This window comes from Salvelinus fontinalis, chromosome 5 (assembly GCF_029448725.1).
Source record: "Salvelinus fontinalis isolate EN_2023a chromosome 5, ASM2944872v1, whole genome shotgun sequence".
Taxonomy (NCBI): Eukaryota; Metazoa; Chordata; class Actinopteri; order Salmoniformes; family Salmonidae; genus Salvelinus; species Salvelinus fontinalis.
Window position 1 is genome coordinate 20,139,559 of NC_074669.1, and position 19,150 is coordinate 20,158,708.

General features: G+C 42.2%; 1 protein-coding gene across 1 annotated transcript in view; it reads right to left on the reverse strand.

Moving 5' to 3' along the window:
* The window catches only part of LOC129855281 (tyrosine-protein kinase ABL2-like), a 40,152-nt gene extending 21,457 nt beyond the window's left edge, over positions 1-18,695 (reverse strand). Inside the window, exon 1 of the mRNA XM_055922774.1 lies at positions 17,899-18,695. Coding sequence (XP_055778749.1) covers positions 17,899-18,100 — 202 coding nt within the window. The 5' untranslated portion in view covers positions 18,101-18,695. The remainder of the gene's footprint in view (positions 1-17,898) is intronic.
* Positions 18,696-19,150: the final 455 nt, after the last annotated feature.

The following is a 19,150-nucleotide window of genomic DNA, read 5'->3' on the forward strand; positions in this document are numbered from 1 at the left end:
GAAATTTACCGAACTGACTTGTTGGAAATGTGGCATCCTATGATGGTGCCATGTGGAAAGTCACTGAGCTCTTCAGTAAGGCCATTCTACTGGCAATGTTTGTCTATGGAGATTGCATGGTTGTGTGCTCGATTTTATACACTTGTCAGCAATGGGTGTGGCTGAAATAGCCAAATCCACTAATTTGAAGGGGTGTCCACATACTTTTGTATATAGATCTGATATTGTGTAGTTTGGCTGGTTATTTAGTTCGTACACACACAAAGAGCATGGCTTTTCCAGCTCACTGGCAATTATCATCAACAACGCATCTCGCACCCGAGTGTGCCTTTCAACGCAGGCCTACAATAATTATACTGATGCGCTCAGCAGAGATTGGGAGGACAGGGAGCAAACCATTGCACCAGGAAGACACTGATCCAATTATGATTGGAGTAATCTAATTGTTTGACAGTGATTTTTGCGTGTTTTTCTTCTTCTTTACTTGTCCATTCGGACTACTTATATCGATAATCTATTTGTCCCCCAATACAAAAACACTTGCCCCGGGCAAGCGTTAATGTTGAGCCCTGGCTAATGATGAAACTTTCCTTAAACACTGATCACCCAACTATTTAATTTAGCCTACACATTCCACAAACACACACTCAAGATTGACATAATTGATTAACAACTTTCCCTAAAATCAGGCAGATAAGGATGAACAGCTGAAGTTTGATGCAGACAGCTCTGAGTAGCTATAGTGGTGGTAGTGGTTGTGCAAACAATAATGGAAGAGGACAGCACCAAAGCCCGTACGGTCTGGTCAGCACCTTAGTGGTGCTAATAGGCCTTACTGGCAGGACCCCTCAACCCCCCTGCCCATCTACATCCTGGTCCCATAAATGTCAGTGAGCAAATAATGAGACGCCAGGGTGCTGGGAAACGCCATGTATCTTTCATTTAGCCATGCTCCACTAAGCATGCACAAATTACAGACTGGGCAATGGCCTGTAAATCAGACATTTTAATAATGGGCCTCTAGCCCTCTGCCTGCCCACCACAGCCCTTTAATTGGTTAATGTAGAGTAAGTGCATCCTCCCAGGCTTGCTCACAACACAGTGAGTGGTGGTCTACATAATTCTCTGTAGTGGACTAGAGCAGTGTTTACCCAACTCCAGTCCTTGTGTACCCCCAAAAGTACACATTTCTGTTGTAGCCCTGGACAAGCCCACCTGATGAATGAGTTGTATCAGGTTAATTTGGCATTGGCTACAACAACAAAAAGTGTGCGCCGTTGGGGGTACCAGATGACTGGAGTTTGGAAACACTGGACTACAGGAAGGCCTTCTGCTATGCCTCACCTTTCCTTTAAACATTTTGGATGCACTTGATAGTTGAGTGAGGCTGAAAATTATTCCATACCGAGACTGACTGATGTTCCAATTGATGTTTGAGTCTGATCCAAGGTAAACAAAATCAAAACGCAACAGACTATTATTGCCTAAATGAAATCGTGCACAATGTTAAATTAGTGTTGTTTATGTCCAAATCAAACAACGAAGAGTGGAAAATTAAGGAAGTCAAAACATTTGGCATGTGCCTGCTCTTGTTTTGTTCAATGCAAAAACTTGAAGAGCACCCTTATTATGTAATGTGTGACGCTCATTGGTCCACTCACTTTGTAGAAACTGAAGTATGTGTCTGGGCCTGGCAGTAGTCTACAGTTGCGTTGCGCTAGGCTGTGTGACGCAGCAGAAGGGTGTGGTATAATTGGCATCATACACCACAAGGACAAGATCCAGCAGATCCCAGGAGAGTCCCAGCTTAGACAGCCAGACAGAGAGCATAAGGTTGGAGAGGGTCTTGCCCAATCGGATGGGGTGATATTCTTAGGGCCCAATAAAATCTGTGTTGCGGTAAAACACCGATGGAATCACAAAATTCAGACGGCATTCAACAATATTTAAAAAAATGTATTGAACTTACTAGAAAAAGCATTAATTTGCCCAAGTTATCATATGACATGAACAAAATGCATTGGCGATTTGTATTTTCCTTCAACCTTCTGAAACGGCACAGGAATGCCTCTGTGTGTGTGTGTGTGTGTGTGTGTGGTGCGCGCGTATGTCTACACTGTGTAGCCTCTAGCGATGATGCTAATGATAACCTTCTTCTGGTGGAGATGAAAAGGCTTTCCCAAAAACATTCTCAATTGAAATGTTAACTACAAAGTAGCCCATGCCTACCTGGCAGAATAACATGATTATTTACATCAATCCAGTGGTCATTTGTTGTGCAAACTCTGCAATCACGAGTGCTACATAAACATGGTGAACCAAACAAAAGTCTCTTTCTGGTGCGCACTTGCATTAAAGGATAACTACATCCCAAAATCCCAATTTTTTCTATTTTTCTCAGACCTCAAAAAGTGGTCTGCTGATGTCAGGGCTCAACTTTAACACTTGTCCGCATGCCTGGGGGAAATAAAAAAAATTGTCTGAGAAGCAGATTAGATAGTGAGAGAAAGCGAGAGATAATTACACAGGAATACCTTGTGTTGGGGACAAGAAAAGGCCACTCTAAAATGTGCAGTTGGCACACAACACAATGCCACAGATGTCCAAAGTTGAGGGAGCATGCAATTGGCATGCTGACTGCAGGAATGTCCACCAGAGCTGGTGCCAGAAAATGTCATGTTCATTTCTCTACCACAAACCACCTCCAACATAGTTTTAGAGAATTTGGCAGCAGGTCGGTTAAGCGTTTTGCTGATGTCAACATTGTAAACAGAGTGCCCATTGGTGGCATTGTGGTTATGTTATGGGCAGGCATAAGCTACGGGAAATGAACACAATTGCATTTTATCTATGGCAATTTGAACGCACAGAGATACCGTGGAGAGATCCTGAGGCCCATTATCATGCCATTCATCCACCGCCATCACCTCATGTTTCAGCATGATAATGCACTGCCCCATGTCGCAAGGATCTGTACACAATTCCTGAAAATGTCCATGTTCTTCCTTGGCCTGCATAGTCAGACATGTCACCCATTGAGCATGTTTGGGAAACCCTGTATCGACGTGTATGACAGCGTGTTCCAGGTCCCGCCAATTATCTTCACACAGCCATTGATGGTGGTCACACCAGATACTGACCGTTTTTCTGATACACGCCCCTACATTTCTTTTAAGGTATCTGTGACCAACAGATGCATATCTGTATTCCCAGTTATGTGGAATCCATAGATTAGGGCCTAATTTATTTATTTCAATTGACTGATTTCCTTTTATGAACTGTAACTCCGTAAAATCTTTGAAATGACTGCATGTTGCATTTATATTTTTGTTCAGTATAGACTCAAAACAGCGTAGTTTGACTGGTTATTTAACATGTATTAAATGTCATTGTCATGTCCCAAAATACATTTCCACCGGCACTCATGTATAACCACAACCATCATATTAACAGTTGATGCAGGTGCGCGCAGTTGATGATACCAATGGTGCATACACTGGTTGTAAAAGTGTCTCAAACGGTCAACATTGGCTAGAACTCCTCTATTCAATACTGACAATTTAATTCTGACAAATTTTAAAAATATTCTTAGCTTAATTGACAAGTCACTACAATGCTGTCAAGATCTCCCCTGAACATTTCAACCTTAAACATCTTAGTTACTTACCTCGCAAACCTTAGCCATATGATCCCATGGTCATTGAATGAGGGAATTATTTTATGAAGACATAAAAAGTTCTGGTTTGGGATTGATTTGCACTTTTCGCACCAAAGTACGTTCCTCTCTAGGAGACAGAACGCGTCTCCTTCCTGAGCGGTATGACGGCTGCGTGGTCCCATGGTGTTGATACTTGCGTAGTATTGTTTGTACAGATGAACGTGGTACCTTCAGGCTTTTGGAAATTGCTCCCAAGGATGAACCAGACTTGGAGGTCTACAATTTGTTGGGGTCTTGGCTGATGTCTTTTGATTTTCCCATGATGTCAAGCAAAGAGGCACTGAGTTTGAAGGTAGGCCTTGAAATACATCCACAGGTACACCTCCAATTGACTCAAATGATGTCAATTAGCCTATCAGAAGCTTCTAAAACCACAACATCATTTTCTGGAATTTTCCAAGCTGTTTAAAGGCACAGTCAGCTTAGTGTATGTAAACTTCTGACCCACTGGAATTGTGATAGATTATTTCACTTTGAAGTCGGTGTGTCTAAACAATTGTTGGAAAGATTACTTGTGTCATGCAAAAAGTAGATGTCCTAACCAATTTGCCAAAACTATAGTTTGTTAATAAGAAATGTGTGGAGTGGTTTAAAAACAAATTTTAATGACTCCAACCTAAATGTATGTAAAAGGCCTATCTTTGTGCTAAAACGAGCCTCGCTGGCTGTGCATCTTGTGATGGATTGTAAATCATGGAATGCAGAGCAACTCAGCTGTCCTCAGAACTGGATAACATTTTTGCCTCATCCTCCCCTCTTATTAGGCTACTATATGCGTTTAGGTAGGTTGTACATAGCTAGAATAAAATGTTAATAGGCCTAGGCCAACTACGCATAATTTCTTCCATAAACTCAGCTGTAGTAAGTTAAGTTCTGTTCTGACTCATTTGATTTTTCCACCTTGGTATTGTTTGCTCAATTTCACTTCTTGTGGCCTAAAATATTTACTCAGACTTTCATAATTATTCCCATTTTAAAGCTGCAACTTAAGGACATTGAACACTATTAGAATAACTTTAATTTGTCTTAATGCTTTTATGATATTTCCGTTAGTAAGATTAGGCCTTTGGTTGTTTGGTTCGCAATGGTGAGGGATTTTTTTTACGGCCCTCGTATGCATGCATAATTTTTGTCTTATAATGCTTTGCTCATCTGTAAGGCTTGTTCAAATTTCTCATTCGATGTTTATATTTTGCTTTATTTTTTCTATCGCTCTCTCATTATTACCTTAGGACTCCCATGTTTTGGGGTTATTCAAAATCAACTTAGCCTAGAACTCCGTTTCATTCCTTCATTGTTTGATCCTGAAATAGAGTGGCAGAAGAAACCTAGCATTCATTAAACTGAGTGTCTTAATAGGCCAAGTCATATTCATATCAAATAGAGAGAAAATTATATTTTTTGGAGACTTTCTGACACCGGCCATATTCAGTCAACAGGCGTTGTACACACGTCACGTAGCTTTAGCTAACGAACCAGCCAGCTACCATTCTGTAGTTAAATAATTTACAAAGTGGGCCTCCCGGGTGGCGCAGTGGTCTAGGGCACTGCATCGCAGTGTTAGCTGCGCCACCAGAGTCTCTGGGTTCACGCCCAGGCTCTGTCGCAGCCGGCCGCGACCGGGAGGTCCGTGGGGCGACGCACAATTGGCATAGCGTTGTCCGGGTTAGGGAGGGTTTGACCGGTAGGGATATCCTTGTCTCATCACGCTCCAGCGACTCCTGTGGCGGACCGGGCGCAGTGCGCGCTAACCAAGGGGGCCAGGTACACAGTGTTTCCTCCGACACATTGGTGCTGCTGGCTTCCGGGTTGGAGGCGCGCTGTGTTAAGAAGCAGTGCGGCTTGGTTCGGTTGTGCTTCGGAGGACGCATGGCTTTCGACCTTCGTCTCTCCCGAGCCCGTACGGGAGTTGTAGCGATGAGACAAGATAGTAATTACTAGTGATTGGATACCACGAAAATTGGGGAGAAAAGGGGGTAAAATAAAAAATAATAATAAAATATAAAAAAATATTTACAAAGTGCCAACAATGCCCACAGTGCTGGGAGCTAACCAACCAGGTTCAATGTTAGCTAGCTAACTTAGGCTCTAACTAGAAAAGCAAACAACTCTGGGAAACGAATAGTGTCCGCTAGAGAGCCAGCCAGCTAACGTTAGGGTCTCAGACCATGAGAAACAAGATTATGTGGTCTGATGAAACCTGAACGCCAAGCATCACATCTGGAGGAAACCTGGCACCATCCCTACGGTGAAGCATGGTGGTGGCAGCATCATGCTGTGGGGATGTTTTTCAGCGGCAGGGACTGGGAGACTAGTCAGGATCGCAGCAAAGATGAACAGAGCTAAGTACAGAGAGATCTTTGATGAAAACCTGCTCCAGAGTGCTCAGGATGTCAGACTGGGGCGAAGGGTCACCTTCCAACAGGACAACAACCCTAAGCACACAGCCAAGACAAATCAAAAGTTGCTTCGGGACAAGTCTCTGAATGTCCTTGAGTGGCCCAGCCAGAGCCCGGACTTGAACCCGATCTAACATCTCTGGAAAAACCTGAAAATAGAGCAACGCTCCCCATCCAAACTGACAGAGCTTGAGAGGATCAGCAGAGAAAAATTTATTAAACTCCCCAAATACAGGTGTGCCAAGCTTGTAGCGTCATACCCAAGAATTTTTGAGGCTGTAAATCACTGTAAAAGCTGCTTCAACAAAGTACTGAGTAAAGGGTCTGAACACATTTTTTTTTTTAAGAAATCACATTTAAAATAAATAAAAAAGTTTTTTGCTTTGTCATTATGGGGCATTGTATGTAGATTGATGAGGGAAAAAAATATTCTATGCATTTTAGAATAAGGCTGTAACGTAACAAAATGTGGAAAAAGGGGTCTGAATACTTTCCTGATTGCACTGTAATAGGGTTCCTTTGTGCTTTTTGTGACATTTCTGGGTTCATAACATACATTCTGGCGGGAGTGCATTTAGTCCTATGAACTATCTTCAATTGCAGTAGTTTGTCTTAGGTTGTAGGAGCAGGTATGAACATTTCTCCTCAATTTCTTCCTTTAGATCCGTTTCCCATTTATTCTCTTACATGGTTCTGAACCATCGGGTAGAGTTTCAATCAACCCTTTATATAACTTGGCATCAACTTCTTTGGCGTAGAAGCTTCTTTCAGTATCAATCCATAATCATGGGGATCCTTCCATACTGGATGGGGACGTTCATCTTGCTTTAGAGCCGTTGTGACCATAAGTAACATAGGCTTTAGCAATTTGGGACGAAAGTGTCTATAAGATTCCACTAGGAATCCATCATTAAAAAGGAGGTTTCCCATTTTGTAGATTGATGTCTTCCAACAATTCACCCGGGGTAATGTTTACATCCATATTCATTTTCTCTGGTTCACTTATAAAATGGCCTTAAAAACCTCACTAGGGTAGGGGGCAGCATTTTGAATTTTGGATGAAAAGCGTGCCCAAAGTAAACTGCCTGCTACTCAGGTCCAGAAGCAAGGATATGCATATAATTGGTAGATTTGGATAGAAAACACTCTGAAGTTTCTAAAACTGTTAAAATAATGTCTGTGAGTATAACATAACTGATATGGCAGGCGAAAAACTGAGAAAAATCCATCCAGGAAATGCTATTATATTGAAATGTCACTTTTCCATTGAAAGCCTATCCACCATACAAAGACTCATGATGCAGTTCACGATCTCTATGGCTTCCACAACACGTGGCCAGTCTTTAGGCATTGTTTCAGGATTTTACTCTGAAAAATTAGGGAGAAACAGTACTTTCAATGAGTGGACAGTGGAAATTTCCAGACATGAGTCCAGCGTGTGACCGGGAGCGCACCTTTCTTGTTTCTCCTTTTCTATTGACTAAGCTTTTGTTCAGTTGAAATATGATTGATTATTTATGACAAAAACAACCTGAGGGTGGATTATAAAACATAGTTTGACATGTTTCTACGAACTTTTATGGTACTTTTTTGATTTTCCGTCTGTCTGCTGTGACCACGCTTTGTTCGAATGTATTACTGAACAAAACACACCAACAAGGTTTTTGAATATAAAGAGGTACTTTATCGAATAAAACAAACATTTATTGTGTAACATTGAGTCTTCGGAGTGCAACCATATGGAGATCAAAGGTAAGTGATACATTTTAACGCTATTTCTGACTTTTGTTACTCCTCCTCTTGGCTGCTAGCTGTTTGTAATAATGTCTGCAGGGCGCTGTTCTCAGATAATCGCATGGTTTGCTTTCGCCGTATAGCCTTTTTGAAATCTGACACAGCGGTTGGATTAACAAGAAGTTAATCTTTAAACCAATGTATAACACTTGTATCTTTCATGAATTTTTATAATGAGCATTTCTGTTTTTGAATTTGGCGCTCTGCAATTTCACTGGATGTTGGCCAGGTGGGACGGTAGCATCTCACATCCCCTAGAGAGGTTAAAACCTCTTTAGGCTAGGGGGCAATATTTTTACGTCCAGATGAAAAGTGTGCCATAAGTAAACTGCCTGTTACTCAGGCACAGAAGCTAGGATATGCATATAATTGGTAGATTTGGATAGAAAACTCTGAAGTTTCTAAAACTATTAAAATTATGTCTGAGTATAACAGAACTGATATGGCAGGCGAAACCCAGAGGACAAACCATCCAAAGAAATATATTTTTCAGCCTACCACTGTTTCCAATGGCTGTCATGTTTATTATGAGGCAAAACCCTCCCAGATTGCAGATCCTAGGGCTTCCACTAGATGTCAGTCTTTAGAAAGAGTTTCAGGCTTGTTTTTGGAAAAATTAGCTAGAATGTAGTTTTTCTAAGTTTACATTTACATTTTAGTCATTTAGCAGACGCTCTTATCCACAGCGACTTACAGTAGAGTGCATACATTTTATTACATTTACATACTGAGACAAGGATATCCCTACCGGCCAAACCCTCCCTAACCCGGACGACGCTATGCCAATTGTGCGTCGCCCCACGGACCTCCCGGTTGCGGCCGGCTGCGACAGAGCCTGGGCGTGAACCCAGAGACTCTGGTGGCGCAGCTAGCACTGCGATGCAGTGCCCTAGACCACTGCGCCACCTAAGTGGCTCCCATTTTGTCTGTAGTGTTTTTATGCACCTGAATGAGAGCGCGCTCTTTGTTGTTTATCTCCGGTAAAGACAATAACGATTCTCCGTCTTAAATTGTATAGTTTATTTACGTATTAGGGTACCTGAGGTTTGAATATAAACGTTGTTTGAGTTGTTTGGAGAAGTTTATTGGTAACTTTTGGGATTCATTTTGTATGCATTTTGAAGGAGGGAAACCGGTGGATTATTGAATGAAGCGCGCCAGCTAAACTGAGTTTTTGGGGATTTAAATTAGGACTTTATCAAACAAAATGACCATTTGTGATGTAGCTGGGACCTTTGAGTGCCAACAGAAGAAGATCTTCAAAAGGCATTTATTATATTGCTATTTCTAACTTTCGTGGCGCACCTGCCTGGTTGAAAAATGTTTTTCATGCTTTTGTATGCGGAACGCTGTCCTCAGATTATTGCATAGTGTGCTTTCGCCGTAAAGCCTTTTTGAAATCTGACACAGCGGCTGGATTAACAAGAAGTTAAACTTTATTTTGATGTATGACACTTGGATTTTCAGGAATGTTAAATATTACTATTTCTGTCATTTGAATTTCGCGCTCTGCAATTTCACCGGATGTTGTCGAGGTGGGTCGCCTGCGGAACGCCTGCGCCAGAAAGGTTATTAAGAGCTTCTCAGACAACAGTTGGCCATACTTCATTATCTACACTTATTTGCAAAAACACGTCTGTGTTGAGATAAGGAGTTAATCTCCAAGTAAAAGTGTTGAATCTGAAATTTCTAGTCTTAATGAGGTTGACACAACAGCGTGGTGAGTTTTTCACCATGGCACTGTTCTGGAGAGACCAGAGAGAGCATTCTGTGTGATGTAGAGATGCAAGCCTAGAGATGATTACATCAGTTAGAAAGAAAAATGGTATACAGATATTGCATCACAGTCCAGACAAATTAGCCTGACAGGAACAAGCGGTACCTGTGGCAGAGAATATAACATTCATTTTAATAGACCGCATGATATTACGAAAATTGTATGGCAGTGTACAGAAGCCGCTGGTCTTCCATTAGCCATTTGTTATATTTCTCCACAGTTAGGCAACGCTACACTAACTAGAATGAATCCCATAACTGCAACTGTAGGAAAGAGGACAGGCAGCCTTTAACTGAGCGACTGCTGGAATGACCATGAGGATTCAGGCCTGGCTGAAGAGGATTACACCGACTTCAGTGAGTCTCATGTTCCTGTGATGGTACACAGAGCTCGCTGAGATTACATTCCCATTGCTTCCATATGCAGGGCTTGGCCACCCAATCTGCCCAGCACAAGGCACAGTATCAAAAAGGCTTTTGATAGCATCTGAGTTAGCCACTCTGTGACTTGCAACATTCTCTTTGAATGGGGCAAATGATCCCAGTCCATTGAGAGAAATGGGCCCTCTCTGTGGCTGAGCTCCTTGGTCTCACCCCCGCTGCTCAACACAAGAGAGCATAGAGACAACCCTGGCAGCGCCACGAAGTGCCAGATTAATGCTGACTCTGGTGTGTGATTAAACCGGAGGGGAAGAAGATGGAAGACAGAGAGGATTATACCGGGCAAAAGCAGTGCTCAATTTCAACTCCACTAAAATGATACAAAGAGAGAGAAAGATAAAGCAGACAAGTAGAGAGGGAATGAAAATTAAGTATTTGAGCTGAGCTTTGGGCACAGAGAGAACAGAGTCTCGGATGAGTGTGATGGTGGAAAGACTTAGAGTTGCTGAGGTAGAAGGGTGCAAGTCATATGCCTGAATCTCCAGATAAGCACTGATAGAGCAGTCAGCCATAACACAGGCCAAGTCGTGAAACCCAATCAACACCAAACAGCAGTCCAATAGACCAGTCCCTCCACATGGAAAACCAACAGTACCCTCATAACATTCATAGAGCATCAGGGAGGGAAATGAACACTTGCCAAACACCAAATGCGGGTAGATTTTGGCATTGGCGGTAAGGTTGGGCAGTATCCAGATTTTCATACCGTCCAAGCGTTTTTTTTGACGCACAAAACAATTTAGGCAACAGTGATCTTGATTCAGGAGAGGATTGAATGTCTCTGCTGTAACCAAGAAGCTTGATCTTGACATCTAGCCACCTAGCAAACCAAATGCATTGCTGTGGCCCTGAGCTGGATATAATATGACACATGACATTTCTTTTTTGTTATACTTCGCTATAAGCAGTGGCGTTGCACCCGCGGCCCCGACCCAAAAAACTACCCAAAGGCCAAAATGTAAAAGTTGGTCAAATTGACCAGAAAGGCTACTAAAGTGCAACTTTGTCCTCATGTTTCTTGGCTAGTTACATAGTTTTGTTCACATGCTAGGTTATTTTCAATATTAGTTAAGAGTTTACTGCAACTGTCTACTGGTAGCGCAGACAGAGATGACCATCTCTGACAGACAAGGAGTTCTGTTACTACAGTAATGGCCCACCTCTTAAAGGGGCAGCTGAACATTTGTGTTTCACCTAATGACTCAAATATTTGGGGGTAAATTGTGCTTGACTGAGCATAGAACAGTCCAAAAATCTTAGTAATTTAATGTAATTTCTTATTATTACAAGACTCAAATAACTGAATTGTGCTCCTAAATGTATTTGTGTGCTACTAAATAACTTATGTACTCCTTGTAAAAAATGTCAGCGTTAGAGTCCTGAACTAATAAAAATAAATAAGCCGTATCACTCAGCATTTTGTGGCAGGGCAGGCACTTTGTTGATTCCTGACGTTCAAGTTGTAGAACTGTTTCACTTTTTTTTCCAAATTATTTATTTTAACATGGTTAAAAGACTTCGGTGACAAAAATGAAAGCATTGAGCAATATACTAAATGACTTCCTACTAGTAATACATTTATTGTTTTAGAAATATTACAAGGCATGCTCATCAGTTACTTGTGATTTCTGGTGTAATAATGTCAAAAACATGTTTTGGCTGGTAAAAAATCTGAGTGGCTGGTAGATTTTTGTATCTACCTGTTACAGTGGCTAATGGACCAAAAAGTTAATTTCCCACCATGTACAGCATGTTATATCTGAACCTATACTAAGTTTCACAAGAGAGTGAAGAGACAGTAAATAACTTGCCATTCTGTAGTGTAAACAAACTCAGTAACATGATATACCGGTAGGTGTGTGAGTATCAGAGCGCACGTGGGAGGTTGTCAGCATCTGCAACAGCAGCAATGAGTCGACTCAAATCACTTCCTTTCTTTTGCTTAATCCTGTGTTTAACGAGAGCAGAATGAGATATACTGGGAAGGACAGGGTCTGTGCATTGTTAATGCAGTCAAAAAGAACCAGGATTAAAATGCTGCCTTTAGTCTCCAGCCCCATGCTTTCACCAGTCAAGCACATGGAGAGAGAGGAAGGATGAATAATTCATGAAGCAACCAACCCAGAATATATATACACACACACACCCCACTGCCATAATCAATATGCTTTATTGAATGCAAAAGAATACACACCCTCTTAAACATGCAAATTAACACAACTGCCCTGCATCTATAGGACTGAAAATTATGAGACTGAGCTCCTTCTAGTGGCTGAAGGAAGCAACTCTGGGTGACATGCAAGGTAGGGCAGAGGACCCAGTCACCCAGATAAAGCGGGCAGTGGGTAGCCTAGTGGTTAGAGCGTTGGACTAGTAACCGAAAGGTTGCAAGATCGAATCCCCGAGCTGACAAGGTAAAATGTCATTCTGCCCCTGAACAAGGCAGTTCCTAGGCCATCATTGAAAATAAGAATTTGTTCTTAAATGACTTGCCTGGTTACATAAAAGGGGGATACCTAGTTCGTTGTACAACTGAATGCATTAAACTGAAAGTCAACAAAATACATTACGACATTAAGTTTAAATCTCACAGCCGCCTTAAACTATTTTCAGTACGCTGTGACTTATTTTGGTTGTTGGGGCCTTTGCAGATATAGAAAAGTGGATTTGACTAATCCAATTTGATCCCTAATGCAAATCAGCTTAAATGTATCAGGGGTCATGGGCAGATGTTGTAAAATACAGTGCATTCGCTAAGTATTCAGACCCCTTGGCTTTCTCCACATTTTGTTACATTACAGCCTTATTTAAAAATGGATTAAATTGTTTGCCCCCCCCCCCCCTCAATCTACACACAATACCCGGTAATGACAAAGCAAAAACAGGTTTTTGGAATTTGCAAATGTAGATTTTTTTGTTGTTGCTGAAATACAACATTTACACAACTATTCAGACCCTTTACTCAATACTTTGTTGAAGCACCTTTGGCAGCGATTACAGCATCGAGTCTTCTTGGGTATGATGCTACAAGCTTGGCACACCTGTATCTGGGGAGTTTCTCCTATTCTCTGCAGATCCTCTCAAGCTCTGTCAGGTTGGATGGGGAGCGGCGCTGCACAGCTATTTTCAGTTCTCTACAGAGATGTTCAATCGGGTTCAAGTCCGTGCTCTCGCTGGGCCACTCAAGGACATTCAGAGACTTGTCCCGAAGCCACTCCTGCTTTGTCTTGACTGTGTGCCTAGGGTTGCTGTCCTGTTGGAAGGTGACCCTTAGCCACAAGTCTGAGGTCCTGAGCGCTCTGGAAAAGGTTTTCACCAAGGATCTTTGTACTTTGCTCTGTTCATCTTCCCTCGATCCTGAATAGTCTCCCAGTCCCTGCCGCTGAAAAACAACCCCACAACATGCGGCTGCCACCACCATGCTTCACCGTAGGGATGGTGCCAGGTTTCCTCCAGAAGTAACGCTTGGCATTCAGGCCAAAAAGAGTTTCATCTTGGTTTCATCAGACCACAAAATCTTGTTTCTCATGGTCTGAGAGTCCTTTAGGTGCCCTTTGGCAAACTCAAAGCGGGCTGTCACGTGCTTTTTACTGAGGAGTGGCTTCATTCTGGCCACTCTACCATAAAGGCCTGATTGGTGGAGTGCTGCAGAGATGGTTGCCCTTCTGGAAGGTTCTCCCATCTCCACAAACGAACTCTGGAGCTCTGTCAGAGGGACCATCAGGTTCTTGGTCACCTCCCTGACCAAGGCCCTTCTCCCAACGATTGCTCAGTTTGGCTGGGCGGCCAGCTCTAGGAAGGGTCTTGGTGGTTCCAAACTTCTTCCATTTAAGAATGATGGAGGCCACTGTGTTCTTGGGGATCTTCAATGCTGCAGAAATGTTTTGGTACCATTCCCTAGATATGTGCCTCAACACAATCCTGTCTCGGAGCTCTACAGGCAATTCCTTTGACCTCATGGCTTGGTTTTTGCTCTGACAACTGTGGGATCTTACATAGACAGGTGTGTGCCTTTCCAAATCATGTCCAATCAATTGAATTTACCACATGTGGACTCCAATCAAGTTGTAGCATGATCAAAGGAAACAGGATACACACGAGATCAAATTCAAGTCTCATTGCAAAGGGCCTGAATACTTAAGGAAATAAAATTCTAAAAACCTGTTTTGGCTTTGTCATTATGGGGTATTGTGTGTAAATTGATGAGGGGGGAAAAAAACGACTGAATCCATTTTAGAACAAGGTTGGAAAGTAACAAAATATGGAAAAAGTCAAGAGGTCTGAATACTTCCCAAATGCACTGTACATGTGGCCCATTTCCTAATCAAGTATATGAAACCTGCTCTCGACCTGGACCTGCTGAACGGTTTACGGGCTTGATAGCCAAATCATCACTTCTGTGAATTCTGCAAACGAGCGAGAGCCCAAAGCAAAGCCAAATAAGAGGCCATATTCCACACAAGCGCCATAAAAGTTCACTTGATCAGAAGAGCATTACGCTGAGTGAGCACTCTAAAGTCATGTGGTTAGGGGGAAATGCAAGCCTTCTTGAGCTTCATATTTCCCTATCACAAAGATACCATTACCTTCAGCTTCAAATTGCAACGTAGGCTTTGGTGTTCATAACGCTGCAAAAAACTTATTGTAAGGGCCGGAGACAATGAATAAATAATAAAGAAATACCAAAATGGCATTGTGGGCCAACAGGGACAAGCTGAGTCAACTTGCCTTGCCTGGGAAAGGGAGATGCAGAGGCCATTGATTCAGAAGAACTTGTGTACGTCCCCACAGTGAATCGCTTCCTTCAGGCAAAAATACATGTACACGTACTACACAAACCTCAAAAGGGTCAGACTGAGGCATCCATCTCAAGTAGCCACGGTATCAAATGCAACATGATGTCATTGTACTTTCATTTGGGGAAACAATTGGCCTAGGCCTTTTACAACTGACAAACCATACAAAGGAATAACTGTTCAACACTAACAACCCCAAAACGGATAAAGGAGGAGGGCAATTCCACAATAACAGAATGATGCAAAATGAATACAAAGTTCAACTTTTACAACTCTATGCGCAAGTAGTATTTCATGTGTTTGTAAAATGTTATGTGGTAATTTACTAGAAGAACAGTGGAGATGCAAAGATTGCTAACAGAATGACGGCACAGAAAGACAGTTTGTCTTACATTTTAAAGTAAAAGAAAATCTGGAGTCTAAGCATCACCGTGGAATTACCCAGGAAGAACCGCCAAATCCTCTTGCGGACTAAAGAAAAGGAGGAAATGGGCTTTGTTGCAAAAATAATAACTTCCTTAGAATCAGCCATGGTGACATAACTCAGCCAGATGTGAAGGGATCAAATCCTATGAATAGACAAAACCATGTTCGACAGATAGTGCTGACTTTACTCCCATGTCCCAATGGTTTCACAACACAATACTTTTACCCAACAGTGGCACTGCTAGCATAGAACTGCATCATATAGCCTAGGCTTAAATTAGAATTGCTCCTGCTCGGTCAAGGAGAGAGTTGCACAGACAAATGCTTTCATACTTCCATTATATTGGGAGGGTTTACAAGGTAATAGCCTTTCAACACTTGGCTATACATCCAGTTATAAAAAGGACACTTGGACATTTGAAAGTACCGACAGTGTGCACTTTGCAGGTTTGCGTTTCCAGCTGAAGAGGTTCATTGTGGAGATGTGACAGGTCTCACTTTGCCCCTGTGCAGAGAGCTGAAAAAACAACTACTAGACAAGCCTTACACTCTCGCCATTCCCATCACATCTGATTCCATGCAAGACTGACTGACCTTCCCTTGGGTAAAGCAAAGCTCAACGGAAGCAGTAGAGACTGGATAGTTGTTGCAATTGTGGAGGGATATACAGTATCTTCGTCAGACACAGAATAATAACATTCTCAACTTCTGTAACAATGCATCCCTAAATGGTCTTACAGAACTCGATAACATATACACAACGGCAATTACTTCTACAGTGGCTCAAAGCAGGACTTCGCTGACTAAATGTAATAGTTTCACCATAGGAAGATCCTTACTGATAGCCTTGACTAAATCCTTTGTGCCATTGACACATTGCAGGCCTAGATAGAGGCATAATGACTGTACGTACAGTACCAGTCAAAAGTTTGGACACACATTCATTCAAGACGTTGACTTTACTATTTTCTACATTGTAGAATAATAGTGAAGAAAACAAAACTATGTAATAATAACACTTGGAATCATGTAGTCACCAAAAAAGTATTAAACAAATAAAAATATATTTTATATTTGAGAATCTTCAAAGTAGCCACCCTTTGCCTTGACAGCTTTGCACACTCTTGGCATTCTCTCAACCAGCTTCATGAGGTAGTCACCTGGAATGCATTTCAGTTAACAGGTGTGCCTGTTACCCCTGCCCAAATAAATGCTTCAGAGTTCAAGTAACAGAGACATCTCAACATTAACTGTTCAGAGAAGACTGCGTGAATCTGGCCTTCATGGTCAAATTGCTGCAAAGCAATACGCCATCCCATCTGGTTTGCGCTTAGTGGGACTATCATTTGTTTATCAACAGGACAATGACTCAGCACACCTTCAGGCTGTGTAAGGGCCATTCAACCAAGAAGGAGAGTGATGGAGTGCTGCATCAGATGACCTGGCCTCCACAATCACCCGACCTCAACCCAAATGAGATGGTTTGGGATGAGTTAGACCGCAGTGAAGGAAAATCAGCCAACAAGTGCTCAGCATATGTGGAAACTCCTTCAAGACTGTTGGAAAAGCATTCCTGGTGAAGCTGGTTTAGAGAATGCCAAGAGTGTGTACAAAGCTGTCATCAAGGCAAATGGTGGCTACTTTGAATAATCAAAAATATATGTGGATTTTTTAAAACACTTTTTTGGTTACTACATGATTCCATGTGTCATTTCATAGTTTTGATGCCTTCACTATTATTCTACAATGTAGAAAATAGTAAAAATTAAGAAAGACTCTAGAATGAGTGTGTAAACGTTTGACTGGTACTGTATATCTATCCAGTTTGACCCTCCTAGAACACCAATGTGAGTTTTCCACTGGGGCACTACTACTACATCACAAGGTTGAACACAGTGAGTATTTTAGTACCTTAATTACAATCTATGAAAGTGAGTATCCTCAAGGAATATGTTGGATTATAGTTTGTTACACAAACACAACAATTTTCTGTTGAGTGGGCTATGTTGTAAAATACCATACTTGAAAACCACTCCGGGCTGAAATGTAGTATTGTTGTGGCTGCAATAGTGAGTTAATGGAGTGGAATTGCCACTGCATCCCGGGTGGCAGAGATCATCGTTTAACAAGCATCTCGGACTCGGAGTCCAGGTCGCCATAGACGTTAACGGTCCTTTTTGTTCCTTGCAGCTGTTCCAGTCCTGAACCGTGCCCCCCCCCCATCCCTCTCTGTTGTCTCAGAATAACTAAACACAATCCACGTTCGTAGTAGCACTGACTAGCTAAACTTACCTAGAAATCAAGAGAACTAGCAAACATAAGCTAACTAACGGTACAACTAGAGCTGTCACTGATGATAGCAAGTTCTTGTATTTCCGCTACGATGTCGTAGTCGGACACCGAGTTGACTAGCAGTAAACTAGTTAGCACGTTAGCTAACTAGCAAACACCCGCTAAATAAATCAGTTTGACTAACTAGCTACCGTTATTACTTGACATACCAGTTGATAAAATAAACAATTTTATAATACTATGTGTCTTCTCCTACCTGAATGCTGGGTGAATATATTAATTGCTGGGTCCGGCACGTTAACGGCAGCAACCCTGCCTGGTGCCGTTCCGGTACTGCTGACTTCCCGGGGTCTCCTCCCTGCACTTCCCCTGTTCCCCTTGCCCGGGTGTTGTTGCGGTGGTGGCGGTTGGAGTCCTGTTGAAGCCCCCTCACCGACGCGGCCTACCTGTTGTCCCATCCCCGCTGTTCGTTGTAAAGATGTTCGGGACGAAGCTAGCCAACCCTGCACACTCCTGGTTCACATCCCCCGACTGTGGAGCGGCCTGTTCCGAATAGTCTTCCTCGACACCCTTTTCTCCACCCGACGTCCTAGCTAGCTAGCTTATCTCGCTAACGTTAGCTCGATAGCTAGTTACGGTGAAACCCACCCACCTTGTCTCAAACAATAAAGCAAAAGTCACTGAAAACTCTTTGCCAACGGTCCGTGGGATCTCGAGGCAGTAATGTTCAGTCCCCCACGTCCGAGTTTCTACGAAATATGGACCCTTCAGGGTTGTTTCGCCGTGCTCCGGCCACTGCGCGCCCCTTCTGCAGCCGCCATCTTTACCGCAGAATAGAGTTTACTATTTAGGAAGAGGATTTCACCACACTCCCCAGATCACATTGATCCATTACAAGTCCCCAACGTTACTAGGACCTCAGAGCCACGAGATGACGGACAGCCCGAGGACCAACCAATGATTATATACATCATTGATACTCCACCCTATTGGAGAATGAGATTCCCTGGACCAACTATTACCATGGCACCCAGCATGTCATGCCTACATGGTATCTTCTGTACACTGATGTGATTTCATGGACATTGATCACGACTGTGATTGAACTGAATACAGTTTAATTAACAAAAAACTTAGTGACAAGAAGCATTTGACAAAATCCATTCCAATTGTAATTGTCTTAACATTGTGAAATGTACAATATTCTATTTTTAAGGTTGGCCTACATCAAAAACCAAAACTGTGCTTTTGAAATAAAAAATACATAAATCACAATTCTAACCCAGGATTTTGTGACAAAGACCAACAATAGACTCTTTCTCAAAGATTCATAGCTTAGTTTTGAAGCGGGCACCACCTGACAAACAATACCTAATGCACTGTAATGGTAATAACATCAAGCATATCTCAGAACACCCATTTTCACAGAAATGTTTTAACACCATAACTCCATAAATTGATCTCAAGAAAAATAGAGTAATGTCAATCTCTGTTAAAAAATATAGATA